Source organism: Podarcis melisellensis (genome assembly GCF_964234715.1).
Source record: "Podarcis melisellensis genome assembly, chromosome: 12".
Classification (NCBI taxonomy): Eukaryota; Metazoa; Chordata; class Lepidosauria; order Squamata; family Lacertidae; genus Podarcis; species Podarcis melisellensis.
The window spans coordinates 60,115,309-60,142,488 of record NC_138544.1 but is presented as its reverse complement, the minus strand read 5'-3'; the positions used below and the strand labels follow the sequence as shown (position 1 = coordinate 60,142,488).

General features: G+C 55.2%; 1 protein-coding gene across 3 annotated transcripts; it reads left to right on the top strand.

Annotated features, from left to right (window-relative positions):
* Window positions 1-26,428, top strand: SMARCD3 (SWI/SNF related BAF chromatin remodeling complex subunit D3). 3 transcript variants are annotated; one of them, XM_081882526.1, is made up of 14 exons: window positions 1-136; window positions 8,807-9,036; window positions 11,699-11,741; window positions 12,762-12,884; window positions 14,200-14,322; window positions 15,003-15,098; window positions 15,986-16,036; window positions 16,657-16,758; window positions 16,921-17,082; window positions 19,312-19,409; window positions 20,660-20,795; window positions 21,152-21,274; window positions 22,465-22,566; window positions 23,645-26,428. In XM_081882526.1, exons 1-14 carry the CDS (start codon window positions 98-100, stop codon window positions 23,696-23,698), a joined length of 1,482 nt encoding a protein of 493 aa, XP_081738652.1. In that variant the 5' UTR covers window positions 1-97; the 3' UTR covers window positions 23,699-26,428. The 3 variants fall into 3 exon arrangements, with proteins under 3 accessions (XP_081738652.1, XP_081738651.1, XP_081738653.1); XM_081882525.1 differs by lacking the exon at window positions 1-136 and adding an exon at window positions 1,271-1,550; XM_081882527.1 differs by lacking the exons at window positions 1-136; window positions 15,986-16,036 and adding an exon at window positions 1,271-1,550.
* The last annotated feature ends 752 nt before the right edge of the window (window positions 26,429-27,180 follow it).

Genomic DNA, 27,180 nt, shown 5'->3' with positions numbered 1-27,180 from the left:
TGCGCTCGGCGGCGCGGAAGGAGTTAACACCCGCCCCTTTTCCCTCAGTCCGCTCGGCTGACCTTCGCGGCGAGAGGGGAAAAAGGCAGCGCTGCGCATGCGCCCCACGCGCCCCCTCCCCGCCGGGAGGAGCCCGGTAACGGGGGGGGGGAAGAAGGGGGGTCGGTCAGTGTGAAGCCCCGGGATTCTGGGGGGGAGGGGCCACGGTCCTTTCCTCTCGCCCTTCCTCCCCTCGCTCCGTCCACAGGGGGCAGGACGAGGAGGGCGGCGGGGGTCCCCCGGGGGGGTTCCCCACCACCGCAGCCCGTTGGGCAGGGGGATCCAGCGGTCGCGCCCCCGGTGAAGAGCCTGCGGGGGAGGGGCCCCCTCGCCTCCCCGCCGCCTCTCCTGGTCCTGGCCGGGAGTGGGGAGACCCGGGGGCAACCGGGCGCCCTCGTCTGCACGTGTGAACACGCCGCTCCGCCATCACGCATCGGGAGGAAGCCTCCCCCCGCTCGTCCTCCCTCCCTCCCTCCTCACGACTCCGCATCGGGCTGCGCCGGGTGCAGAAGGAGCCTCTCCTGGGTACCACGCCCTGCCCGTTACCTGGCAACCCTGGCTCTGTTGCCAGGGAGACGCGCACCGGGAGATGCCGGCGGCTCTTCATTCCCTGCCCGCGCCACGCAGGGCAGGACGGGAGAGTGACCGACAGGCGGGGGGGGGGGGGGGAGAGACGAGGCGACGGTGACGCCTCCGCCGGACGTCTCTGCGAGGAGGGAGCCCAGACCGGCCTCGCGGGGCCGCTCGACGTGGAGCGGGTGGGGGGCGGCGGGGAAGGACCCGCGACATCCCGTGTGGGGCCCCCGCCGTCTCCCCGGTGTCATGGTTTGCGGGCACTGGGGGAAGAGGGTCTCCCGCGCCGCCCGGCCTTCCCCGCGCCCCTCCTCGCTTCCTCCGCCCCCGTCCAGCCTCCGACGGGTGGGGGGAGGCGGGCTCCTTCCCTCCGCTTCCCTCGGTAGCCGGGCCGCCTGGAGGGTCCCGGGGGATGCGGCCTGGAAGCGGCGCGAGGAGGGGCGCGGCGGCGAGGCAGTGCGCGGCCGCCGGGGACGGGCAGGCGGAGCGCCGGGCGAGGCTGCGCGGGGACGCGGCAAGGAGCGGCGGCGGGCGGCGCTGGGGCTCAGCCGGCCTCGGCCGCGGCGCTTCGGCGGAGGAATCCGGCCGTGGGCCGTCGCGGGAGCCCTGCCGGGCCCCCTCCCCCGTCGGCCGGCGGAGCTATTAGAAGTGTGAGCGGAGCGCGCGGCGGGGCTCCGAGGGAAGAAAGACGGAGCGCGCGGGCAGAGTTGCCGGAGGAGGAGGAGGAGGAGAAAGGGAGGACGGAGGCAGAAGGGAAGGCGGCGAGCCCAGGAAGGCAGGAAGGCAGGCAGACAGACGGACCGACGGAGGAGGAGGAGGAGGAGGAGAAGGGGAGGCGGAGCAGTGCAGACCCGACCCCGATGGCCGCGGAGGAAGTCACGGGCGGAGCGCGAAAGGCGACGAAAAGCAAACTTTTTGAGTTTCTGGTCCATGGGGTGGTGAGTGGGGAAAGTTTGCGGGCTGCCCGGCGAGGAGCGGGAAAGCCGGCCTGGGAGGGGGGAGGAGGGGGCAGCTCTCGCCCGGGCCCGCGCGTGCGGGGGGGGGGTACACGCCCCCTCCCCCCAGCACGTGCGCAGGGTCCGGGCCTGGCTCGGAAACAGGTGCGCACCGCGGACCCCAAGGGAGCGGCGAGGGGCCACTTGGGCAGGCGCGCGGGGGGGGGAGGGGCCGGGCTCCGGAGGTATCCCAGGCCCTCGTCTTCAGGCGGGCTCTGCTGGACCCCCGTGGGTGGCACGACCCCCGTGCCAGCCCTGGGCACTGCTCTCTCACGTCGCTAGGCGCGAGGAATCCCTCCTGGCGCGAGGGCTCTCCGGCACCATTGTCTGAAGGCGCTCCTTTTTCGGGAAAGAGGCCGGCGGAGCGGGACAGCTCAGAGGGGCAGGGGGCTTGGGGATCCCTCCTGGGCGCGGGAGGGGGGAGGAGGAGTGTGGCGAACGGCCCACTGGCCCCCTGTCCATCAAGGGCGCCATGTGGGTGGCACGGGGTTGGTGATGCCCCCTCCAAGTGCTTTGGACCTTCAGAGTTTCTGGCCTGTAGGTTGGCATCCCAAGTGTGCCTCTCCCCTCCCCCACGTGGGCTCCTGCTGCCACTCTTGGCTCCCTCTCCCAAAGGGCCCCAGGCAGGATGTGGCCCCCAGCATTGGCTGCCGACTGGGAGGGTCACTGAGCAAAAACCTTGGCTGCTCTGGCTACCAGGCCACCATCCCTAGATAGTTTCCTTGCCCCGTGGCACAACCAGGCAGCTCCCTTTCCCAGACAGGCAGGGTGACCACCTCCAAAAGTCTTCTTTGGAGATCAGCCCAAAGGACCACCCAGCTCAACGTCCTCTTCTCTCAGTGGCCAAGCAGGGGCCCCAGAGGGAAGCCCCCCCCCCCCAGGTGCGCAGGACCTGAGTGCAAGAGATGCATTAAGAGCCTTGCCCTCCCTCTGATATTTGTTTCACACACACCCTTTTAAATCTGCCCAGGTTAGTGGCCTCCACTGCCTCCTGCAGCAGTGAATTCCAGAGTTCAGGGGTGGGCAGGTGGTAGATAGAAGACTCCTTGCAGAATTATGGGTGAGTTATAGTCGATTGGCCCGTGTTTCTGACTCCCAGTAGCAGCAGTCGGGTGTCAAGGGCCGTAGCTCACTGTAATAGCTCAGTCAGTAGAGCATGAGACTCTTAATCTCAGGGCTGTGGGTTCAAGTCCCAGGTTGGACAAAGGATTCCTGCATTGCAGGGGGTTGAACTAGATGACCCCTGGGGTCCCTTCCAACACAAGGGCCTGGGATACTTCTATGATTCTAAGAGCACTTGCTTTGTCTGCAGAATATTTCAGGTTCAACCCTAGCAACAGCTCTAGGTAGGGTTGGGGGAGACCCACTTGCCTGAAATCCTGTCAGTGTTGACACTGCTGAGCAATAGATGGACCAGTGTTCTGACTCCGTATAAGCCAACATCCTGTATTTCAAACAACAAAACCCCCCCTCCCTTTTATGTTGCTGAAGAAAGCCAGGCAGAAGTGGGCTTTTGTGTGGAAGGACTGTGAACTCAGTTCAGTTCTGGCACTGGAAACAAATTCCTAGAACATGCTCAGAGGCACCCTGTCCTTTAATTCTGTCTTTGGTGACTGGCTTTGGAGTTCTAGCAAAACAAACAAACTAGAAACCCCAAGTGGGTCTGGCAAGCCTGAAATCTCCCTGCCCTGAACACTTGTGCCTCACTTGAACCCACCACTGCTGAATGTGAAGACACCCTTCTGAGTCTCCCAGCATTTGGCTTCATTGGGTGACACTGCTAGGTTCGAGTGTTGAGGGTGAGAGAGGGCGGCAAGCCTTGCTGTCTCCACCCCAGGCATCTTCCCCTGGAGGCCTCAGGGAGCCTCTCTGTAGCCTCTCCCCTGCTGTGGGTTCAAGGGGGCTGCTCTCCTGTCCTGAGGTCTCTTCTGCAGGTTCCCTGGAACATCAGGCAGGTGGGTCAGTGTTGGTCTCACAAGCCCTGGTGCTTCTAGGGGATTCCCGGTAGGGGGACGACACCCCTCTGAAGGTGGTAGGCTTTCCTTCTTTGGAGGTCTCTAAGCTGAGGGTCTCTAAGGGACGCGGGTGGCGCTGTGGGTTAAACCACAGAGCCTAGGACTTGTCGATCAGAAGGTTGGCAGTTCGAATCCCTGTGACAGGGTGAGCTCCCGTTGCTCGGTCCCTGCTCCTGCCAACCTAGCAGTTCAAAACCAGGTGAAAGTGCAAGTAAATAAATAGGTACCACTCTGGCGGGAAGGTAAATGGCGTTTCTGTGCGCTGCTCTGGTTCGCCAGAAGTGGCTTAGTCCTGCTGGCCACATGACCCGGAAGCTGTATGCCGGCTCCCTTGGCCAGTAAAGTGAGATGAGCGCCGCAATCCCAGAGTCGGCCACGACTGGACCTAATGGTCAGGTGTCCCTTTACCTTTAAGCTGAGGCTGGATGTCCATCTGACCTGGATGCCTTAGTTGTGATTCCTGCATTTTAGGGGGTTGAACTAGATGACCTTCGGGGGTCCCTCCCAAGTCTACAGTTCTTTGATTCTATGAGGAGGTGGTGTGGAGAGTCCTGCCCAACTGGCACAACAGAGTGCAAAGTTTCTGATAGTACTTGGGCAAGAGACACCCCCGCAAGGCAAGAACAGTCGACCTCCTGGCTGACTGAGGCATCTCAGCCTCCCTTCTGGGCAGCTGCAGACGACAACAAAAAGTGCCCAGGCTCTTCATAAAAATGATCACCAAGATGGAAATGACATGTGCTGGTAATGCGACAGGTTATCTCTCTTCCCTGGGGCAAAGGTAAAAGTGGCTGCCCTGCCCCCCCCCCCAGTCCTTCATTCCCTCCTCTCGACCCCATGGCTGAATTTCTTAGATTAGGGCATCTGGCTCACTTGGAATACCTGAAATGCAGGTGGGGTTTCTGGTTCCCCCAACTCCAAAAGGGTTGGAGAGGATAGGGAACGGGGAAGAAAGAGGGGTGACTGCAATATTTGTGAGTGGGCAAGGGCAGGCGAAAGAGGTGAGGGCTCTTTGTCCTGGCAAAATGGGGCAGGGAGAGGGTTGTTTGTGGTGGAGAAGGGAAGAACGAGCCTTGAAGGGCTTCCTGCCCTGATTGTGGTTGTATCTTCCTGGTCCTGGCTGGGAATCTCACCTGAGGCTCAGTGGACCCGTGCCTGGCTCAGCAAAGCAGCACGCGCGCACACACACACACAACGCAAGACACAAGTGAGGGCAACTGACGGGAGCTCAGGGCTCTGTCCTGGCTGAGTCACTTCTGGAGAGCTGTGTCCAGTTCTGAGGAAGGCATTGACCAGCTAGTGTGTGTCAAGGAGAGCAACTGGAATGGTGGAAGCTCTGCAGACCAAGTCCTGTGATGGACGGTAGAAGGAGCTGCTGCAGCAGCAGCAGCAGTTCAGGTCTTGCTCGTGGACTTCCATGGAGGTGTCCCTAGAAACTCAGTTCCTGCCTGCACCAGAGAAGGAAGATCTCCTCTGGCCTGGAGAGCCTCTGTTACTCAGGCAGACACTGTTCCAAGCCCAGCTGGGTCCCACCTGGTGTAGCCCTTGATGGCTGCCTCTTGGCCCTTATGTGTAGATTTAAAGTAAATGAAAGAACTTTGCCCTCTTCCCCGGAAGGGGAGGCTCAGCGCATGGCCACCCTTTCCTCTCCCCATCCCCACAATTGCTGTAGTTTCAGGGGGCTGGGTTAGATGGGCCTGATCCAGCCACAGGGCTCTCCTCCTGTTCAGGGTGGTGAGCAGAAGCTTAAAGGGAGAGACAGAGGTGCATTTCCAATACCGGAAGGGCTGGCAGTCACACAGAAGATGGCACAGACATGCTGCCTGTTGCTCCTGAGGGCAGGACTAGAACAAAAGGCAGGGCAGTTGGGTGTTTTGGATTTTCCAGCTTTCAAATTCCAAAACTGAAGGATGCTAAAAAGTTTTAACTTGATTTGGGAAATCAAAATATAGTGATTAAATTAATACAACTTAGTTTTGCCTGGTAAGTGAAATGTGTGTAACCTTGCATAGAAATCATAAAAATGGTTGCCAAGTACTTGCAGTTACCGTATATATTAATATTTAGCATTACTTGACATTTTCAGAAGGTAAAATTAAAATTCTTTGGCTTTCCGAAAGCAGTTTGATGTGCTTCTTCATCAAACATAGACTACCAAATGTTGTTAAATCATAAATATAATAGCAAATTTTAGTTCCTCACACCCAGAAACGCATTTTAAAGTCCCCTCATGGAAGAAATTTTTTTTTTAAGTGTCACTCCCAAAATGACAGGCCGTAGCAGGACAAGGCAGGAGGTCTGTTTGGGGCTGGAGATATTTAAGCAGAGGCTGAAGGACGGGTCAGGTGTCAGGCCTGGGGCAGCTGCCTCCTGCATTGCAGCTTCTTCTGTGGGGCAGGGATTAGATGATCTCCACAGCCTCTTCCGGCTTTGTGATTTCACGAGTATCTGATCCGCCTCTTGTGCAGGTTTTGGAAAACCAGGGGGAGGGACAGCTCCATTCAGCACACGCTGGCCTTTAGACTTGGCCTCCCCCACCCCACAGAAATCCTTTCTGCTTCCTCTCATTTTTTTGGAACCAAAACTGGCTCAAAACAATTCATTCCCTAGCAGTCAGGGGAGCCCCTGTGCGTCTGGTCCCATCACCTTTGTGCAGAGGTTCTGGGGCCAAATAGAGAAAGCCTTAAACAAACTGAAAGAGTCCCCCCCCCCCAGGGATACAGGAAGGTCTTCCTTAAAGGTGAAGAGCTGGGGGGAAAGTGTGCCATGATTTGATTTCCATACTTCACTGGCCGGCCTCTTGGTCTGACTGACGGGCAGCAGCTGAGTCTCCAGGGGGAGGCGGAGGCTTGGGGGCCAGAGAGACAGCAGCAGGTGGCCCTGAATGCGAGGCATGCTTGCAGGGTCAGTTGCTGCCGGGGGTGGAGATGTTTGGCTGGCTGGGGGGGGGTCTCATTCCCCCCCCCCGTGGTGCTGGGCTTATGGCCGCAACAGGTGCCCTCGGATGAAAGGACCCCCTGTCTGCCTTGCAGCTCCCACCCTGGGCTCTCTCCGTACGTTGGTTACAAACAGTGCTATTTTTCTATAAAAAAGAGCTGCCGGAACTCACCAAGAACGCCTCCCCCACTCTCTTATCATGGCAATGGGGCCCACCTGAGAGATGCTGGAACTGAGTTCCGGCAAGTTCCAGCTGAAAAATATCCCTGGTTACAATATCCTAATAGCAGCGCCCAGAACTTGGCTTGGAAGCAAATGGGTGACCTGTGCAGGTCTCTGAGCAGAGGAGTTATGCGCTGACAGGATCTTGCTCCTGTGAAGACTTCCTTGAATCCGCTGCGGAAGCTCTTAAACTGCAGGCTCACCCACACTCTGTGGGTCAGCCATGGGGCCACTGACCTCTTCAACAGTCAGAACAACAAGGGTTGCTACTACGTCCCCATGTCCTAAAAATAATAATCCCTATTATTATTATTATTATTATTGTTGTTGTTGTTGTTGTTGTTGTTGTTGTTGTTATTAATACCCTGCCCTTCTGGCTGGGTTTCCCCAGCCACTCTGGGCGGCTTCCAACAGAATATTAAAACACAATAGTCTGTTAAACATTAAAAGCTTCCCTAAACAGGGCTGCCTTCAGATGTCTTCTAAAAGTCAGATAGTTGTTTGTTTCCTTGACATCTGATGGGAGGGCGTTCCACAGGGGGGGCACCACCACCGAGAAGGCCCTTTGCCTGGTTCCCTGTAACCTCACTTCTCACAGGGAGGGAACCGCCAGAAGGCCCTCAGAGCTGAACCTCCAGGTCCAGGGTGAACAATGGGAGTGGAGACGCTCCTTCAGGTCTACCGGGCTGAGGTCGTTTAGGGCTTTAAAGGTCAGCAGCAACACTTTGAATTGTGCTCGGAAACGTACTGGGAGCCAATGTAGGTCTTTCAAGACCGGTGTTATGTGGTCTCGGCGGCCACTCCCAGTCACCAGTCTAGCTGCCGCATTCTGGATTAGTTGTAGTTTCTGGGTCACCTTCAAAGGTAGCCCCACATAGAGCGCATTGCAGTAGTCCAAGCAGGAGACAACCAGAGCAGGCACCACTCTGGAGAGTCAGTTTGTGGGCAGGGAGGGTCACATCCTGCGTACCAGATAGAGCTGGTAGACAGCCGCCCTGGACACTGTCAATGACCAGGAATGGGGCCTTGAGGTCACTGAAGAGAGCTTGATGAAGTGGTCAGCCCAGCCTGTGGCAGCTGTGGGAAAAGGCGAATTCCATGCTAGGGATCGGTAGGAAAGGAATTGAAAATAAAATGCCAATACCATGAGGTCATTATAGAAATCTATGGCGAAGCCACATTTGGAATAATGTGAATAGTTCTGGTTGCCTCACCTTAAAAAGGATATTGTGGGGTTGGAAAAGTGTTCAGAAAAGGGCAGCCAGAATGACCAAAGGGGAAGGTTGTCACATTTGGGCTTGCTTTTCTTTTTCTTTAGTTTAGGGAAAAGGCAAACAAGAAATGACATGATAGAAGTTTATAAAATTGTGCCTGGCATGGAGACAGTGGAGACAGGGAAGTTCCCTCACCTAACACTCGAGCTTGTGAAGCTGAATGTTGAAAGATTCCGAATGGATAAAAGAAAGTCCTTTGAGCAGCACAGGGTGAAACTGTGGAACTCACTGCCTCAGGAGCCAGCCATTGCTTTAAAAGAGGATTAAATTCATGGAGGAGGAGAGGGCTGTCATTGGCCATGAGTCGCCAAGGCTTCCCCGCAGGATCAGAGACAAGAATGCTCCTGGGTACCAGTTGAAGAGGCTGTGGGGCTCAGGGCCTGTTTGGGGCACCTAGATAAGGACATAGGAAGAGCCAGGGACCAAGCAGGTGGCCCGTGTAGTCCCGCATCCTGTTCTCTCAGGGCCCAACTGGGTTCGCTTTAGGGACCCCAGCACAACCTCTCTCGCCTCCTGCAACCGGCTTGCAGACGCATCCTGCCTCCAGCTGTGGCAGGAGATGACCTCGTGTCCTTTTGACCCAGGAAAGTTGGGCCTCCCCCCCTTGCTGCCCTGAGCCTGGATACCTGTCTCCCCCCCCCCCCCTCCGCCAGGGGAGAGGACCTGCGCGGGCTCATATCTGCGTGCTGCCACCTCCCGGAGCAAGCGTTCATCTGTGCCTTTCCCTCCTTTCCTCTTTCCCTCCCTCCAGCGTCCTGGGATGCCATCAGGCGCTCGCATGCCCCACCAGGGGGCTCCAATGGGTCCCCCAGGCCCCCCCTACGTCGGGAGCCCTTCCGTGCGCCCCGGGATGCCCCAGGCCGTGATGGAGCCCACGCGCAAGCGGGCAGCGCCCCAGCAGGCGCAGCAGCAGCAGGCGGCGCAGCAACAAGCGCAGCAGCAGCAGCAGGCGGGCGCCGCCACGCAGAACCGGCCCAGGAGGTGAGTGGAGCCCCTTTCCCCTTCCCTGCGGTGCAGGATCCGGCAGCCCTCCGCCCCAGGTGCGCGGGTGTAGACCTGGAACCCGCAGGCTTCCGCTCAGCAACCTGGAGGACGCAGCCTCCCTCTCCGTGGCAGCGCCTCTATCCTTCCCGGCGCCCTTTCAGGATCCGACTCGCGTTGCGCAGCTGTCCTCTCGCAGCTCCGCGCAGGGGAGGCGGCCCCCTGGTGGTCGGTAGGGGGGGGGAGATTCCCGCCTCCGCAGAGCCCTTGGCGGTCAGAGAAGCTGGCGGAGCATCGTCACCCCCGCTGTGATTTGATCTGTATGCCGCCTTTCCAGAGCTAAAACCACGCTCAAGGCGGCTCAGACAGGGAAGGGTTTGCCTGATTGCTAAAGTAGGCATAAACAGTAAAGTACACAACCAAACTGAACTGCTTCCGACATAAAGCACAATAAGATTTAAAATAATATACAAATATTAATTTTGATTTACTTGTCAGGATAGGAGTTAGGGGTCTGAGGCTTGGGGTCTGAGGGGCCACCTGCAGCCTTTTCTTCTGTCTTTTGGGGGCCACTTGGCCAGCCTTGGGCTGCGAAGGGGGTCTCCTCCTCTTGGCCTCTGTGTCTGTGGAGATGCAGACAGCCTGTGGCTGAGCAGCTCTGAAGGCAGAAGCCCCCCCCCCCAGCAAAGGCCTGGCCACTTGCTTGACCTCCTCCTTGGCAATGGGTGGGGGAGAGTGAGTGAGCTGGACCCCTGGACCCCCCTTGGGAGAGGACTTGGCCTGAGGGGAAGAGAGAGGGTGAGGCAGCCTGCAACCCAACACTGGAAGACTCTCCAAGGGTCTCCGAACTTCTTGCGAACTGCCAGGTGTTAAGCAAACACACCCGCATTTATGGAGGGATGGAGTGAGTTTACTTACCTGCCCCTTTTCCATAACAAGCCGTGCCCAAAGTGGCTCACAGCATGCATCCTGAACCACTGAAGGCAGAGCGTTGGAAATACAAATATGCAAAACGCAGAGCATGGCAGTGAATTCAAACAATGGCAAAAAGCAGCAATTTGGCAAGAGCGCAATAAAGTCAATATTTCAAAAAAAACAAAACAAACAAAAAAAAACCAGCCCCAACAACCTAAGTGTATAAACACAAAGTGTTAAGCCATTTCTGGTGACACCCTTGTGCAAAATATACAAATATATACATTTGTGGCACAGCATTCCTGATGCTGCCTCTTGAACTCCACGATGCCTCACACTAAAGCCTGGGTTAAAGTCTCAGTGCTCCAAGTCTATTATTATTATTATTATTATTTATTACAATTCAATATTTATCTAATTGCATATATCTAATTTATCCCTGTCCTTTTCCTTGACAGGAACTCCAGGCAGCTTAAAACAAAAATAAGAGCAGCTCAAACCATAGGGGAAATATCATTAATAACAATTAAACATTGGTAGATTTAAAACTATACAATCCATTAAAGTCATACAGATAAGTTACAATAGAGAACAGCACAGCACCAGCCCTTTTCATCATTATTATTCTTTAAATTTATCATAAAGAATAAAATAAAGGGGGGAAAGTATTGATAAGTTCATATTTTCCTTTTATAAACCACTTTGAGGTTTTTTTCTTTTCAGTCAAGCGGTGAATAAATTTTAGGTAGGGGAAAATTAAGTCTATGAAATAAATAATAAAATAGAGTCCTCCCCTTCCATTTTATGGGAGGCAAATGGAGAGAGGGAGATCTGCATAGGGGGTCTCTCATGTTTTGCATTTTGCGGGTTTCTGCCCAGGCTCTTTGCATGTGCAGATGGACAGCCCTGCAAATCCCACCTTCTTCCTGGAAGGAGCTCCCTGACTACTCCTGAGCCACCCCCATCTTCTTGGTCCCAATCCACTGCTCTGGATTTCCGGAGGTCTGGGAGGGGGCTAATGAGGAGACCGTTCCTCAGTACCAGCTGCCCCCATAGGAGACCTGCGTGGCCTGTCCCCTCCTGGGTTTAGCTGCCATTATGTTTTTATTTAGGGGACGGGGCTGAGGGATGGTTAGACATGGCAGCTGCTCTCTGCCAGGGAAGCTCTTGCTGCGATTTCTGCATTGCCGGGTGTTGAACTAGATGACGCTGCCATTCTCTGACTCCACGATGCTGCCGGTAGTGAGGCCTCTGCTAGGATTGTGCTGGCAGATTCAGGAAGGGACCCCATGGGTCATCTAGTCCAACCTCCTGCAATGCCAGGGTTCAACTGCAACTCGAGGGTGGGGATTGAGGCAAGTGAGCCAAGCTGCATGCTTCCGGGGGCAGCAAAGGCCCTGATTGGGAGAGGTGCGGATGGGGGCCCCTTCGCAGCCCCTCGTGTGGCAGGTCAGCAACTGAGGCACCTGCCAGGCTGTGTCTGTGCCACCCTTGGCAGACAAGCGGTCCTGTGCCCTCTCTTCAGTCAGGGCAACCTGGGGTGGGAAAAGGCCCTGGCTTCCACCACAAGGACCCTCCTGGCCGAGGGGGTGGGCAGGTACCGGTACGTCCTGGGAAGCAGAACCAGCCTCCTGAGACTCAGGGTGGGTGGGGAGACAAGACCCTCCAGCAGAGGATAATTTAGCCGGTGACCTGGGCTAGTTGCCTTGGTAATGTGTGTCTTCCCTCCCCTTCAACAAACCTGCAGCGCCAAGAGGAGGAAGATGGCTGACAAGATTCTCCCACAGAGGGTGAGTTTCTTTCTTTCCCGTTTTGCTTCCTCATTGGACCCTGACGGGCTCTCCTCCCCATCTGAAGGAAAGTATGCTGGGTCCTTGTTGTGGGTGACCTGGAGCCAGCACAGCAAGAACTCCCTTGCAGGGGGTCAGGATGGATGACCCCTGGGGTCCCTTCCAATTGAATGATGCTAGGAGCCCACTGGTTAGGCAGGCCTTTGGCTTCTCTGCTGTGAGCAGGTGGGGGGTGTCTGTCTACCTGCCTGTCTCCCAGGTGGGAGGCTTTCGCTCACCTGAGCACTGTCCTCCCCGTGTTCTGCGTGTGTCAAGTTAAAGGGAAGCACAAGAAAGTCCTTCTTCTCTTGCTTCACCTTTCCCCTCCCTCCCGTTACGTGGTGGAAGGGCTTCCTTTCCCCCCTTTGGAAAATATTTATATTTAAGTGAAAGTATTCCAATGAGTTAAAATAAACAAGAAAAGGGGAAAAGAAAAAGGTTGCATTAAAAAAAATTAAAGGCAGAGGAAAACAACAACAACAAAACAATCAAGGTTACAGAACTCTATAGTATTTATGTAAATGGATAATCTTATTGTTTCCCTCCAATATTTGTTGCTGTGGTTCCAAATTCCAAATATCATTAAGTTTGTCCATGCTTCCTCCAGAATCCCTTGACAAAGCCTTGCGGTGTTAATATTTTGCAGGTCACTTAGAGGCTTTTTTTCTTTTGTATTAAGCAACCAAGAAAGCAAATAAACCTATGCATAAATGCCCCCCTCTGCACTGGGGGGCATCTTCCACCTCCTTGCTTCTGGCTCTGCTTCACCCTCTGGAAGGGAAACTCTTCCTCTGCACGAAGGAAGCTGCTTCCTCCTGAGCCTGGCCAGGACTCCACCTAACCCAGCTCTGACTTGCAGCAGCCCTCCAGGGTCCTTGCCCAGGCCTCTTCCCTGACATTCCCCCCGAGAGGAGAGGGGCTGAACCAGAGACCTCCAGGAAGCCAAGGGGGCCCCTCTACGACGCTCTGCTCTCTTCCCAGATCCGGGAGCTGGTGCCAGAGTCTCAGGCCTACATGGACCTGCTGGCGTTTGAGCGGAAGCTGGACCAGACCATCATGCGGAAGCGAGTGGACATCCAGGAGGCCCTGAAGAGGCCCATGAAGGTAGGAGCAGAGGGGCCTCCCTGATGCTGGAGAAGAGCCCAGCGCAGTCCCTTCTGATGTCGTGGACTGGCTGGACGCAGAGGAATGAGTGGGGGGGTGGGGACCAGCTGGGGAACCCTCCAGGGAAGAAGGCTCAGAGCCCAGGGAGTGGTGGTGGGGCGACAATGAAGGGTCAGATGGAGAATATTGGGAAGAGGAGGAGGCGGAAGCTGAAGAGGCAACAGGGTTTAGTGAGTGGGGAGAGTCTGAGTCAGAGGCAGAAGCTGAGGCAGGAGAGGAGTCTGGCTAGTGAAGAGTGTGAGAACGCTGAGGATAGTAGGAGAGGATATATTGATTAAATATTATCCTTCCTCACTCACACTAGTGAGATAGTAGCAGAGCACATTTCCTTGTTGCTGGTTGGTGGATTCATTAGAACCGTTTGAGTTAAGCAATCCAGTCAGGCTTGTCCAGGTTGGATTGTTCCTGGTAAATCCCCTTTAGTTCCCTCTTAAAAACTAAAATGACACAACAGTCTTCTTTTGAAAGTAATGATAAGGTTTACTTACATTCAGTTCACAGTACGGTCCTGAAGGCAGGCTTTGGCTCGTAGTTACAGAGAAAAGTGTGGGTTCATCCTCTGTGAGGGATGAGCCCATGTGCTGCTGGCTGAGAGCCAGAAGACAGCTAAAGGCAAAATGGAGAGAAGGGATCAAGAGAGAGAGATGGCTGCATGACTGACCCTTTTGTAGTGTCTGCCAGGGTCACATCCATCTACCTGGTCACATGCAGGGGGAGGATGCTCCAGACCAGGTGTGACAGGAAGTCCTCCTGGCTGAAGCAACATTCTCCTGTGTGTCTGACTGCTTCAGTGACGTTACATCCCACAAAGAGGCGTGGGTGTCTCCCCCTCCTGCTACGACAAACTCTCCTTCCAGTCTGTCTCCCAGAACCAGGAGAGGAGTGAAGAGGGCAAAGGAGAGGTTGACTTCATGCAACAGTCTCCAGTTGCTTGGGGAAACCCCCGGAGAGGAGGGGTCTTAGACGGCTGCAGGGAGCTGGGGACTTGGCAGCTGCCTCATGGGAGCAAGACTTGCCAGAGCTGAGCTGCTGTGCTCCTGAGGCCTGGCGCTCCTGTGCAGATCCTGGTATTGCTAATAAAGAGTTAACTCCAACTTGCTCAGTGTGATTTACTGCTGGCTCGCTCCATCATCTGAGCAGGCAGGAAGGGGCGGGGAGGAGGCGCCTGGCCCCACTCCTCCTGAGCTGCCCCATTGAGCAGGAGCCTCCCTCCTTCCTTGCCTCCCCCCAGCTCAGACTCTCCTCCCTCCAACAGCAAAAGCGGAAGCTGCGCCTTTACATCTCCAACACCTTCAACCCGGCCAAGTCGGACGCAGACGACTCAGACGGCAGCATCGCCTCCTGGGAGCTGCGGGTGGAAGGCAAACTGCTGGACGATGTAAGCTCTGGGCAGGTGGACTTACCTGCTTTCACATCTCTCTGTGGGGCTGGGGGAGAAGTCGGGCGAGCCACCTGGCCAGGTGGGGCAGCTTTTGGGGAAAGCAGCTGAGGGGCAGAGGATGAGGGAAACCAGGGCTGCAAGAGGCACCTGCTGTGGGCCTCAGTTCCCCTTGGAGAGCCAAGGCAGTTGGCACAGAGGCCTCCTGGAGTGAAAAAACCCCAATGTGGGGGGGGGGAGAAGGGGAGGGGCCAGGGTCCTGGGCCAAGCAGGGCCACGATCCCTTGCAGCAGTGCGTGTGTGGAGCTTGCTTGAAGGATGAGGGAGGCAGGGCCAGAAGAAGGGGGAGGAGGGGGTCCGAGAAAAGGAAAATACCTGGGGAAATGTCCCATGCCAAAGGGGGCAGACATGATATGGGGGAGAAGGAGTCCCCCAATAGCATCTGGTGCTGGCCTCAGAGCTCAGTGGGGCCTGGATGTTGTTCCCAACCCTTTCTGTGGGACTTGGAGCCACCTCTTTCCTCTCCGGGGCCTCATCCCTTGCTCTTGCAGGGGGTGGACTGGATGACCCTCAGGGTCCCTCCCAACTCTGCAGTTGTGTGATTCTTGTTGGCCTAGAGTTGAGACCCTTTCGGCTCCTCGTTCCTCGTGCTCTGACATCTCTCCCTCCCGATTCTACAGCTCAGCAAGCAGAAAAGGAAGTTTTCCTCTTTCTTCAAGAGTTTGGTCATTGAACTGGACAAGGACCTGTATGGACCAGACAATCACCTGGTGGAGGTGAGTGGTGCCCTCGGTCCCAAGTAGGAAACAGGCCCTGCCTGGGCAAGGCAGAGGGAGCACCTCCCGTCCTTGCATCCCATTGCTGCATCCCATCTCCCAAGTGGTCCCTCCAGTCCCACCAGTGATGCTGCCTGTGGCCATTCAGACAGGGATGGTACCTTCTCAAGCCCTCTTAGTATGCACAGAAGAGCAGCAGGAGAGCCAGCTGGACCAGCCAAAGGATCCCACCCAGTCCAGTGTCCTGGCCTCCCAGTGGCCGACCAGACGCTCCAAGCGGAAGCTCAGGATTCCCAGCCACTGCCGTTCAGAGTCATGTTTGCCTTTGACTCTGGAGGCATCTCTCATAACTAGGAGCCCTTGGCAGCCTCCTCCTTCTCCTCCTCCATGGATTGGCCCCCCTTAATGCCCTCCAAGTGGGTGGCTGTCATTGTCGCCATCTCTTGTGGGAGTGAGTTCCACAGTTTAACTCTTCACCGCTTGAAGAAGCCCTTTCCTGAATCTCCCAACATCCATCTTGGTCGTCCAACACCCACAAGGTCCAGTCTCATGGAAGAGGGAGAAAACCTTTCCTCTCTCCTCCGTTTCTCCAGGCTGTGCATAATTCCAGGCATCTCTTCCATGCCACGGCTTCCTTCCATCTCCTCTAAGCTAGGATGTCCCAAATGTTGCAACTCTTCCTCCTGGGAGAGTTGCCCCCATCCCCTCGCGCATCTCCGTCGCCCTTTTCCAAATCTTTTCCGGCTGTAGGACACCCTTTTTGAGGCGAGGGGACCAGCACTGCATGTGGCCCCACCAGAGATTTGCATAATGGCGTTATGATATTGGCGGTTTATTTCCATCCCTTTCCTAATGACGCCCAGCATGGGATTCACCTTTTTCCACAGCTGCTGCACACTGGGTCGAAATCTCCGTCAAGCTATCCACTCAGAACCAAGGTCTGTTTCCTGGTCAGTCCCTGCCAGTTCAGACCCCAGGACCGTATATGCGTGAAATTGAGATTTTTGTTTTTTGCCCCGACAAAGATCACTTTGCCCTTGTTGGCATTGAATTGCATTTGCCCCTTTTCTGCCCATTTGCCCAGTTTAGACACATCGTAAGAACGTTGTGCCCTAAAAAGAGCTTGCAGGATCAGGCCAATGGGGACCTGTCCAGCCTCGCATTCTGTCCTCATAGCAGCCAACCAGATGCCCATTATGGGAAACCCGAGCACAAGAGCAGCCCTCTCCCCTCCAGGGATTCCCAGCAGCTGGGATTCTTGTGGCAGGGAGTTCCACAGTTTAACTCTGTGCCTCGTGAATACGTCCTTCCTTTGATCTCTCCTGAATGGTCCAATATTCACCTTCACTGGACGACCACGAGTTCCAGTTACGAGGAAGGGAGGAGAACTTCTCTTTCTGTCCACTTTTCCTCGTGCCACACACACTTTCCTAAACATCTACCGTGTTGCATCCGTCTGGAGGTGTCCACAATGTCTTTTTGCATGGGTGAGCCTTGCTGAGAGCACCATCCTGCCCCTGGCCTTGGCCCTGACCTGCGCTTTGCTTCTCCTTCTCAGTGGCACAGGACCCCCACCACCCAGGAGACGGACGGCTTCCAGGTGAAGAGGCCGGGGGACGTCAGCGTGCGCTGCACCCTCCTGCTCATGCTCGACTACCAGGTCAGTGGCAATGGAGGGGGGGCGTTTCTGGGCACATGGGACCAGAGACCAGCACCCCAGGGTCGGCGGTGGGCTTGAGGGAGCGGACCCGGCCGGCTTCAATGCAAAGCCCAAGCCAGCCTCTCACCCGCCGGTGCTTCCTGGCCCCTCTTTTTCCTGCAGCCCCCCCAGTTCAAGCTGGACCCCCGCCTCGCCCGCCTCTTGGGGATCCACACGCAGACGCGCTCGGCCATCATTCAAGCCCTCTGGCAGTACATCAAGACCAACAAGCTGCAGGACTCCCACGACAAGGAGTACATCAACTGCGACAAGTATTTCCAGCAGGTGAGGCCGTTCTCCTCACCTCGCCCCTCCAGGAGGGGCTGGCAGGGCGGAAGCTGTGAGCCACCCAGCCTGGGGGGCTCTGGGTGCCGGAAAGATGATGATGATGATGATGATGATGATGATGATGATAATAATAATAATAATAATAATAATAATAATAATAATTTTATTATTTATACCCCGCCCATCTGGCTGGGTTTCCCCAGCCACTCTGGGCGGCTTCCAACAGAACACTAAAATACAATAACCTATTAAACATTAAAAGCTTCCCTAAACAGGTCTGCCTTCAAATGTCTTCTAAAAGTTTGGTTATTTTTCTCTTTGACATCTGGTGGGAGGGCGTTCCACAGGGTGGGTGTGGAGCTGATAAACAGCTGCCCTGGACACAGAATTGACCTGCACTTCCATGGAGAGCTGTGAGTCCAGAATGACTCCCAGGCTGCGCACCTGGTCCTTCAGGGGCACAGTTACCCCATTCAGGGCCTGGGAGTGCTCCACACCCGCCCGCCTCCTGTCCCCCCCAAATAGAACTTCTGTCAGGATTTAGTTGCCATCCATCCTCCAACCACCTCCAGACACTCACACAGGACCTTCACCACCTTCACCGATTCTGATTTGAAAGAGAGGTAGAGCTGGGTATCATCCGCATACTGATGAACACCACAAGAGGAGGCAGGACTGAAGATTTGGAGATATGCTTCAGAGGTCCAGACTATGGGGAGCCCGGAAAAATTAATGATGACAATTTGGTCTTTCTTTTTTATTTTAGTTTTTTTTGTTTTTAATTAGATTATGATGTGGACATATTGATTGGCTGTCTTTATTGGAAAATCAATAAAAATGATTAAAAAACAACACTGCAGTATACAGTGGTACCTTGGTTCCCCAACGGCTTAGCTGATGAACAAATCGGGTTTGAACACTGCAAACCCAGAAGTGTGTGTTCCGGTTTACAAAGGTTTATTGGAAGCCGAATGTCTGTTTCGGCTGCCGACATTGTTTCCGGGGCCAATCAGCTAACCAGAAGCCATGCCTTGGTTTGCAAACATTTTAGAAGTCAAACGGGCTTCCAGAAGGGATTAAGTTCGAGAACCAAGGTGCCACTGTACTGATATATCACGACGTCTGAAATAAGGATGGAGCTATGGTTTCACGGTTTTTCCCATATTGTGCTTTTTGCATAACGCATCGTGATTTGCAAAATAAAGCCAGTTGAAAACTCTGAAACCGATGTCACAATATGGACTTCAAGCCGGTTTGGGACACTATCTCACCCGGCCCCAGCCAGGGAGTGCCAGGCCCTTCCTTGGAGCACGTGAATTGTAAAATGGTAGATTTGTCAGGGACCCCCAAGGGTCCTCTAGTCCACCCCCTGCAATGCAGGAATCTCAGCTCAAGCATCCAGAACAGATGGCCAGCCAACCTCTGCTTAAAAACCTCCAAGGAAGGAGAGCCCACCTCCTTCCGAGGGAGTCCACCCCGTGGTCAAACAGCTCTTGTGGGGGAGGGGTGAGAGGGGGGCGTTGGACATGAATTGGAGCCCCATCCCAGACCTCCAACTTTGGCTGGGCTCCATGGGGCCACCATCTCCCATTGCCTGTTCTGTTCTCTGCTCCTTTCTCTTCTGAGCTCTGAATAATAATAATAATAATAATAATAATAATAATAATAATGTATTATTTATACCCCACCCATCTGACTGGGCTTCCCCAGCCACTCTGGGTGGCTTCCAACAAAATATTAAAATACATCAAGCATTAAAAACTTCTCTAAACAGGGCTGCCTTCAGATGTCTTCTAAAAGTCTGGTAGTTGTTTATTTCTTTGTCATCTGATGGGAGGGCATTCCACAGGGCGGGTGCCACTACTGAAAAGGCCCTCTGCCTGGTTCCCTGTAACTTGGATTCTCACAGTGAGGGAACCGCCAGAAGGCCCTCGGTGCTGGATCTCAGTGTCCGGGAGGTTGAACGATGGGGGTGGAGATGCTCCTTCAGGGATACTGGGCCTTTAAGGCCGTTGAGGGCTTTCAAGGTCAGCACCAACACTTTGAATTGTGCTCGGAAACGTACCAGGAGCCAATGAAGGGCTCCCTTGCAGGAGAAGCTCCTTTACCTTGGATTGGGGGTGGGTGGGGGGCACTGCAGCATCTGGTGAGGGGGACTAGGGTTTGCTTTGAGGGCCACCCACCTCCTGACACCCAGCCGCTCCCCCCCCCCCTTTATGGTTTCAGATCTTTGACTGCCCGCGGCTAAAGTTTTCCGAAATCCCGCAGAGGCTGACGAACTTGTTGCTGCCGCCGGATCCTATTGTCATCAACCACATCATCAGGTCAGGCGGCCCCACCTTGTCCTCCAGCGGGGAGAAGCGTAAACTTGGAAGGGATCCCAAGGGTCATTTAGTCCAACCCCCTGCAATCCTGGTGGGACGGCAGTTGGTGGACTTGTGGCCTGGACTTCTGGGATGCTTGGGTGGGGTGGGGGTGAAGCCCTGCCTCCCCTCCTCCTGGGGTGCAGTAACTCCTTCAGGGGCCATGGGCCCCTTGTGGGCCTTCTCAGTGAGCACAACGTGGAGGAAGGGTCCCGACTCCGCAAGGAGGAGATGTGAGGCTCATGGATTGCTTACCCCTCAAGAGGTCTATATCAGTTCAGCAGGCAGGGGGATGAGTGTGTGGGGTCCAGGGAGAGGACACCGAGGGCCAGATGAAGGCCAACTCCCTGGGACCATCCTGGCCGGAGGCTCTTTTTGTGCTCATTGAGAAGTAGCGGCAGTGCTGTGACCCCAAAGCCACAAGGAGCTGCATGCAGAAGGCCTCTAGGGCTGGGAGGGGCCCCAAACCTCTGCCAGTGAAGGTAGACCATTCTGCACCAGTCAGAAAAGTAGGTGGTAATAATAATAATAATAATAATAATAATAATAATAATAATAATAATAATTTATTACTTATACCCAACCCATCTGGCCAGGCCTCCCCAGTCACTCTGGGCAGCTCCCAACAGAATATTAAAAACACAATAAAGCATCAATCATTAAAAACCTCCCTCAACAGGGCTGCCTTCAGATGTCAGAGAGCTGTTTATTTCCTTGACATCTGGTGGGAGGGCGTTCTACAGGGCGGGTGCCACCACCGAGAAGGCCCTCCAACTGGTTTCCTGTGATTTTGCTTCTTGCATTGAGGGAACTGCCAGAAGGCCCTCGGAGCTGGACCTCAGTGTCTGGGTAGAATGATGGGGGTGGAGACGCTCCTTTAGATATTTTGGGACAAGGCCGTTTAGGGCTTTCAAGGTCAGCACCAACACTTTGAATTGTGCATGGAAAGGTACTGGGAGCCAATGTAGGTCTTTCAAGACTGGTGTTATATGGTCTTGGCGGCCGCTCCCAATCACCAGTCTAGCTGCAGCAATCTGGATTAGTTGTAGTTTCCGGGTCACCTCCAAAGGTAGCCCCAAGCGGGAGATAACCAGAGCATGAACCACTCTGGCAAGAAGGGTCTCATCCTGCGTACCAGGCTACAAGGTGCCTCCTTCTGGGAGCATTGCCTCACCTTGTCCAGAGGCCTGACCCCCTGGCTCCCCTCCTAGTGTGGACCCCAATGACCAGAAGAAGACCGCCTGCTACGACATCGATGTGGAAGTGGAGGACCCCTTGAAGGGGCAGATGAGCAGCTTCCTCCTCTCAACAGCAAACCAGCAGGAGATCACAGCCCTGGACAACAAGGTGCTTAGGGGTCGGGGCGGGGGGGTGTGGGGGGGAGAAGAGGCAGACTGGGGGCCTGGGGTGCTGGGGCAAGTGGTAGGGGAACTTAAGTTAAGAGGCTCAGGGGCTTTCCGTTTGGAGGAACTATGGCCAGCTACAGCTGAGGGGATCAGTACCACTGGGAGCATTGTAGAACTGTAGGTGTGGAAGGGACCTAAGGGTCATCTAGTCTGACCCCCTTCCATCGCAGATAAATCACAGGATGGCTTTACAGGCGTGTGTCTGCAGTCTGGTGTGAAGACTGAAGGGCTCCCTTTGGGGACCGGGTGCAAATCCCACGAGGAGAAACGAGCCACTTATTTTCCTTCCCTGCTCAGATTCACGAGACAATCGAGTCCATCAACCAGCTGAAGATACAGAGGGATTTTATGCTCAGCTTCTCCAAAGACCCCAAAGGGTACATCCAAGATCTCCTCCGATCGCAGAGCAGGGATCTCAAGGTGGGTCTGTTGTGGGGGGTCCTAAGTGCACAAAGGGGCAGGTGGGGCTCCTGCAATGGGGTCTTATTGGGAGGGTGAGAAGACAGTGTCTGTGGCTGTTTTTACATGTTAAAATACCTCGAAGTCACTGCAAAAGGATCCCACGGGGCCCTTGCTCCCAGTGGCTGTTCAGAAGGATGGATTGGAACCTGTGGCTCACTAGCCAGCGAAATGGCAGCATAGTGCGGAGTCTAAAAGGTTTGGCAGCAGAGTGTAGCCATGGTGGCCAGGAGCCATCAATAGCTGCCTCCTCCTCCAGCCCTCTTTAAAAGCCATCCAGTGGGAGGGAGTTCCACAGTCTGCACTGCATGAAGAAGTACTTCTTTTCCCCTGCCCTGAACCTCCCAACAATCGGCTTTGTTGGATGTCCGCAAGTTCCAGTGTTAGGAGAGAGGGAGGAAAACTCAAGCATCGCCCTTGAGCCAGTGCCACCAACTGGACTCACCCACTTCAGCCCCGACTGGGCCAGGCGAGCTGGGTGGCACTTCCAGAGACCACCTTCTGGACAGGAACAGGTCAAAGTGCTGTGGACTCACAGCTTAGAGTTGTGAGCACCGGATTCACTTCCACAAGAGGACAGTCGTCGCACAGCAGAGTATAGCAGAGCATAAACGACTCGGAGAGCAGCTCTGTAGAATATCTTCTTTATTCTGTCTACAACTATAATACACAACTATGTACAGAGCTAAATGAGGTCTAAACAAAAAATGCTGAACTGCACTGAGTGTCTGCAGCTGCTCTTAGCAGCAACCTTATCTATACACACGATCTCTCTCTAACACTCAGTCTCTCTCTCTCTCTCTTTGATGTGAGGCTGGAGCGAAATAAGTAGAGAGCAGAAAACCACCCCCTCCTCTCTGGAGAATCAGCAGAGAACATCAGCAGATTCTTGGTTATGGGAGGGGTGAAATCGCCTCAGTTTTCTCCATGCCATGCACAATCTCATCTGCGCCTATCACGTTGGTCCTAGTCAGGCAATGGCAATGCCTTTGTTGGGACCAACCCAAATGCCCCGTGATGGTCTTCTCCAACTCACTCTCTGAAGGCTTCCAGTACATGCTGTCTGCAAACTGCCCTTGGTGCAGAACGCAGCAGAAGGCCTAGGACTGATGGGGCTACTCTGATGCCACATTGTCCCCTCTGCATGGTAGGTGATGACCGACGTGGTGGGGAATCCCGAGGAGGAGCGGAGGGCAGAGTTTTACCACGAGCCGTGGTCCCAGGAGGCCGTGAGCAGGTACTTCTACTGCAAGGTAAGAGAATAGAATAGAATTTATTATTTATACCCCGCCCATCTGGTGGGGTTTCCCCAGCCACTCTGGGCGGCTTCCAACAGAGTATTAAAATACAATGGTCTGTTAAACATTAAAAGCTTCCCTAAAGAGGGCTGCCTTCAGATGTCTTCTAAAAGTCTAGTAGTTGTTCTTCTCTTTGACATCTGGTGGGAGGGCGTTCCACAGGGCGAGTGCCACTACCGAGAAGGCCCTCTGCCTGGGCCCCTGTAACTTGCCTTCTTGCAGTGAGGGAACCGCCAGAAGGCTCTCGGCGCTGGATCTCAGTGTCTGGGAGGCTGAACGATGGGGGTGGAGACGCTCCTTCAGGTATACTGGACCGAGGCCGTTTAGGGCTTTAAAGGTCAGCACCAACACTTTGAATTGTGCTCGGAAACGTCCTGGGAGCCAGTGTAAGTCTTTCAAGACCGGTGTTATGTGGTCTTGGCGGCCGCTCCCAGTCACCAGTCTAGCTGCCGCATTCTGGATTAGTTGTAGTTTCCGGGTCACCTTCAAAAGTAGCCCCACACATTGCAGTAGTCCAAGCGGGAGATAACCAGAGCATGTACCACTCTAGCGAGACAGTCCATGGGCAAGGAGGGTCTCATCCTGCATACCAGGTGGAGCTGATAAACAGCCGCCCTGGACACAGAATTGACCTGCACCTCCATGGACAGCTCTAATTAATTAATTTTTTATAATGAAATGTTTTTAGAATGTTGGATTATTTGATTGTTTGATTATCTGATTGTTGTTAGCCGCCCTGAGCCTGGCTTCGGCTGGGGAGGGTGGGATATAAATAAAATATATGATGATGATGATGATGATGATGATGATGATGATGATGATGATGATGTCCAGAATGACTCCCAGGCTGCGCAGCTGGTCCTTCAGGGGCACATTTACCCCATTCAGGGCCAGGGAGTCCTCCACACCTGCCCGCCTCCTGTCCCCCCAAAACAGTACAAAAACAGAGGACAAAGTTGGAGGCAGGCTGAGCTGGGCTGGCAGAGCGAAGCCCCTTCCATCGCCCCCCAACTCTCTCCTTTTGCCCTTTCAGATCCAGCAGCGTCGTCAGGAGTTGGAGCAGTCTCTGGGGGTGCGTAACACCTAAGCAGGGGTTTCCAGCCTGGCTGGCCAGCCCCTGAGCCAACAGACTGACCTGTGTCCCCCCATCGCCCCCCATCCCACAGAGGGTGGGCTTTCTTCACGACTGGCCAAGGGGGCAGGTCTGACTCGCACCACCACCAGCGCCACCAGTCTCTGGCCACCTTTTGAGTGTGTTTTGCCCCACCGACCTCCTCCTCTTCCTCCTCCTGTGGCTGCTGAGACCCCCCCAGGCCGGAAGGTGGCAAGGTCTCCCCTCACGTCGCTCACGCCGATCATCGGATGCTGGAGAATGAAGGACACCCCCTCCCCAAGCACACAGGACCCCTCCTGGACTAAGACTTGGAAGGGGAGGAGGAGCCCAGTGGATTGGTCAGATGCTCCTAAATCTCTCTCTGTGTGTCTCCCCCCTCCCTCCCTCCCTCCCTCCCTCCCTCCCTCCCTCCAGGGGTGCCAACTTGAACAAAATATTGGGGGACCCAACTAAGCCCCACCTCACATAATTGATCACAAGTCATGGCACATGCACACTATTTGAAGAGCAATTAACCTTGGGGGGGGCGTGGCCCCCTCAAATTTTTTATTGGGGCCCCAAAGGGACCTTGGCCCCTAGGAGTCCGCTCCAATGCCTGCCTCCTTCCTTCCTTCCTTCCTTCCTTCCTTCCTTCCTTCCTTCCTTCCTTCCTTCCTTCCTTCCTTCCTTCTCTCTCTCTCTCTCTCTCTCTCTCTCTCTCTCTCTCTCTCTCTCTCTCTCTCTCTCTCGGTGCCCTTCAGGCGTCCTGCCTTCATGCCCCTTTGCAAGGCCATTTATGGCCACATGAGCAGCAAATCCCCCCCCCCTTCACTGTACAGATGGAGGCTGCAGAGAGACCTGGGTCTGGGGGCTGCGGTGCTCACCTGGTTTGCTATGGAGTGGAGCTCCTTGCAAATCTACCTGTCTCCAGGCTGCCAGTGTGTCGCCCGTGTTCCCTCCCTGCCCTCTTCCTCTGCCAAGGCCAAAGAGGCCACAGACCCCCCCTCTGTCGACAAGCCCTGTCCCACCGCCCTGACTTTCCTATCTATCTCTGCAGGAGTGTGGGTTGTGGTGGGCACTCCCCCCCCCATTGAGATGGAGATGGAGACCTGCCCCCTGGCCAGCCCCACAGGCTGCCTGCGTTCCTGTCTGCCCTCTGGCAGGCTGAGACCCAAGGCAGCCGCTGAAGAGGGTCTTGCTCTCTGCCTCTTCCTGCTGTCCGTGGGACCCCTTAGAGGATGTGAGGAGGAGCCCTGCGGTGGCAAAAGGCTCCCCTTCTCACGAGAACAGGATGATGGGCTGTAGCCCAATGGCCTGATCCTGCAGGCTCCTCGCTAGCCAGGCCTCTGGTGGATTTAAGCAAAGCCAAAAGGGACACACACAGAGAGAGAGAGACATAGCCAAAGGTGGCGGACTCTCCTTCCTCAGAGGTCTTTAAGCAGAGGTTGGACGGCCATCTGTCAGGAATCCATTAGCTCCGATTCCTGCCTTGCGGGGGTTGGTCTAGATGCCCACTTGGGGTCCCTTCCAACCCTGTGATTCAGTGCCATATCCCGGGTTCCGCTTTGCTCTGCCCCTCTGCACTGCACTTGCAAACTTCTGGTGCCAAACTTCTGGGGGACTTTGGCAGGGGGCTGCCAGGGCCACCCCCCCCCCAGACCATGCAAGGATTATTCTCCTGCCAGCACAACAGCAGTGGCAGCCCTGCTCACCACCCTCCTTCCTGCCTGCCCTGGGTAAGGTCTCACCACTGGGTGGCAATGCCACTTTCAGACGGAAACCACGCCTGGCTCTTGTCTGCAGCAGCTGCCCCTCTGTATTGGCGTCCCCCAAATGCAACGACTCAGCCTGTAGATTTCATCGCTCTGTGGGCTTCTCAAGTTTCCAGTCTGTCTAGGCTGGGGCATTTTATTTTGGGCTTGAGCCCCTGCCCAGCCGCTCTGGGGGTCTGCCAAGGTGGGTGTGTTGTGGCTGGCGAGGTGCCCTGGGAGTCTCGGCTGGTCAGTCCTGGCTTGGTCCTGATCCTGCCCTTTTGCCAGGATGTGCCTGCTCCAAGCAAACCTGCCGGGACCGACCCTCACCCACCATGTGCTGAGCCCAGCGTCCAAATGCCCCCGACCCCTCAGTCTGGCCACCATGGGCTCCCCTTCCTTGGGGGTCTTTAAACAGACATTGGACGGCAGTCTGTCGAAGATGCTTTGGTTGTGGTGCCTGCATCGAGTGGGTTGGGCTGGATGACCTTTGGGGTCCCTACAAGGAGCACACAGCAATTCCCAGGCTGAGGGGGGAGCAGGGGCTCGTTCTCTGCAGAAGAGACAAAAGGGGTGCTGTCCTGTGGAGTGGGGGGCGCAAAGGCAGAGGTGCCTGAGTGCTGCATGCCTGGCCCCCCCTTGCTTTTTCGTGCCAGCCCCACTTCAGAGGGGGCAGCCAGATGACAAGGCTGCAGGTTTGTGTTTTTTCCTATTTTCACCACGGCTCTGTTGTTCTCCCCTTCCAGCGTCTTGTTTTCACACGTCCTCCTTTGGGGCACCCACAACCCTCCCTTGCACCCAGGTCCACCTGGTCACCCATCTTTGGGGGGTGGGGGGTGGAGAGTGCGACCCAAACTCCCCCTCCCTCCTCCCCCTCCTCCTCCTCCTCCTCCATGGCTGCCGTGTCTTTGTCGTTCGGTGCTGAGTGATTCGTAGAGAAGCTTTTAAATAATAAAGATTTTGTTCCTTTGTATCCACTGCGCATGATTTGTGGGTTTCAGCACCGGCGTCTCAGAGAGAGAACTGCGGCCTTTGCAAGAATCATTTTGGTTCATCAAGTTGGATGGAAATGGAATGGAGGCAAGTGCAAAATTCTCTGCTTAGGCGACAAGAGGGAACAAAACGGGCAGAGCTATCCTGCAGGGGGTTGGACTGGATGACCTTTGGGGTCCCTTGGGGTGCTAGGATTCTGTGAGGTACGATGGAGTGATGCCAATGCTTTATCTTTTAAGACGCTTCCCCTTCTGCCAAGCCTGCTAGGCGCCTGTCCCCCTCCCACCCCACCTCTGTGCCATGATCTATTGTGGGCCATGAACTGACCCTCCATGCTCAGCCATGCGTCGCGCTCAGTGCTGTGGCTCAATAATGCTTCTGCCACATGAGGCATGGCCAGTGTCCTCTGCGGTGCTTCTGGCTGAATCACCTTCCCGGGTCTGAGGCCAGAGGATATTGAAAACCCCACTCTGTTTTCTAGCCATGCAGCCTGACCCTGCTCAAATGCTCAGGCCTTTAGGACAGCAAATGGCTTTGCACTGAGGGTGGGGAAGAAGAACCCCGCTTCAGAGCAAAGACCTGTCAGGCTGTGAGCACCAATGCTGCCCACAAGAATTGGTCTGAGGCCGAAAGAGGGAGCGTCCCCCCCCCAATGTCCCCTGGCCTCAAGGGTGGGGTGCCTGGGGTTCAGAGGCCTCACCTGCCCGGCTTGCCATGTAAGCCATTAATCAC

Coding starts and splice junctions, on each gene's coding strand:
- SMARCD3 (XM_081882525.1), top strand. CDS start 1,473: ATGGCCGCGGAGGAAGTCACGGGCGGAGCGCGAAAGGCGACGAAAAGC. Junction 15,099..15,985: donor CAGACAATCACCTGGTGGAG/GTGAGTGGTGCC, acceptor CTTTTTCCACAG/CTGCTGCACACTGGGTCGAA. Junction 16,759..16,920: donor TGCTCATGCTCGACTACCAG/GTCAGTGGCAAT, acceptor TTTTTCCTGCAG/CCCCCCCAGTTCAAGCTGGA.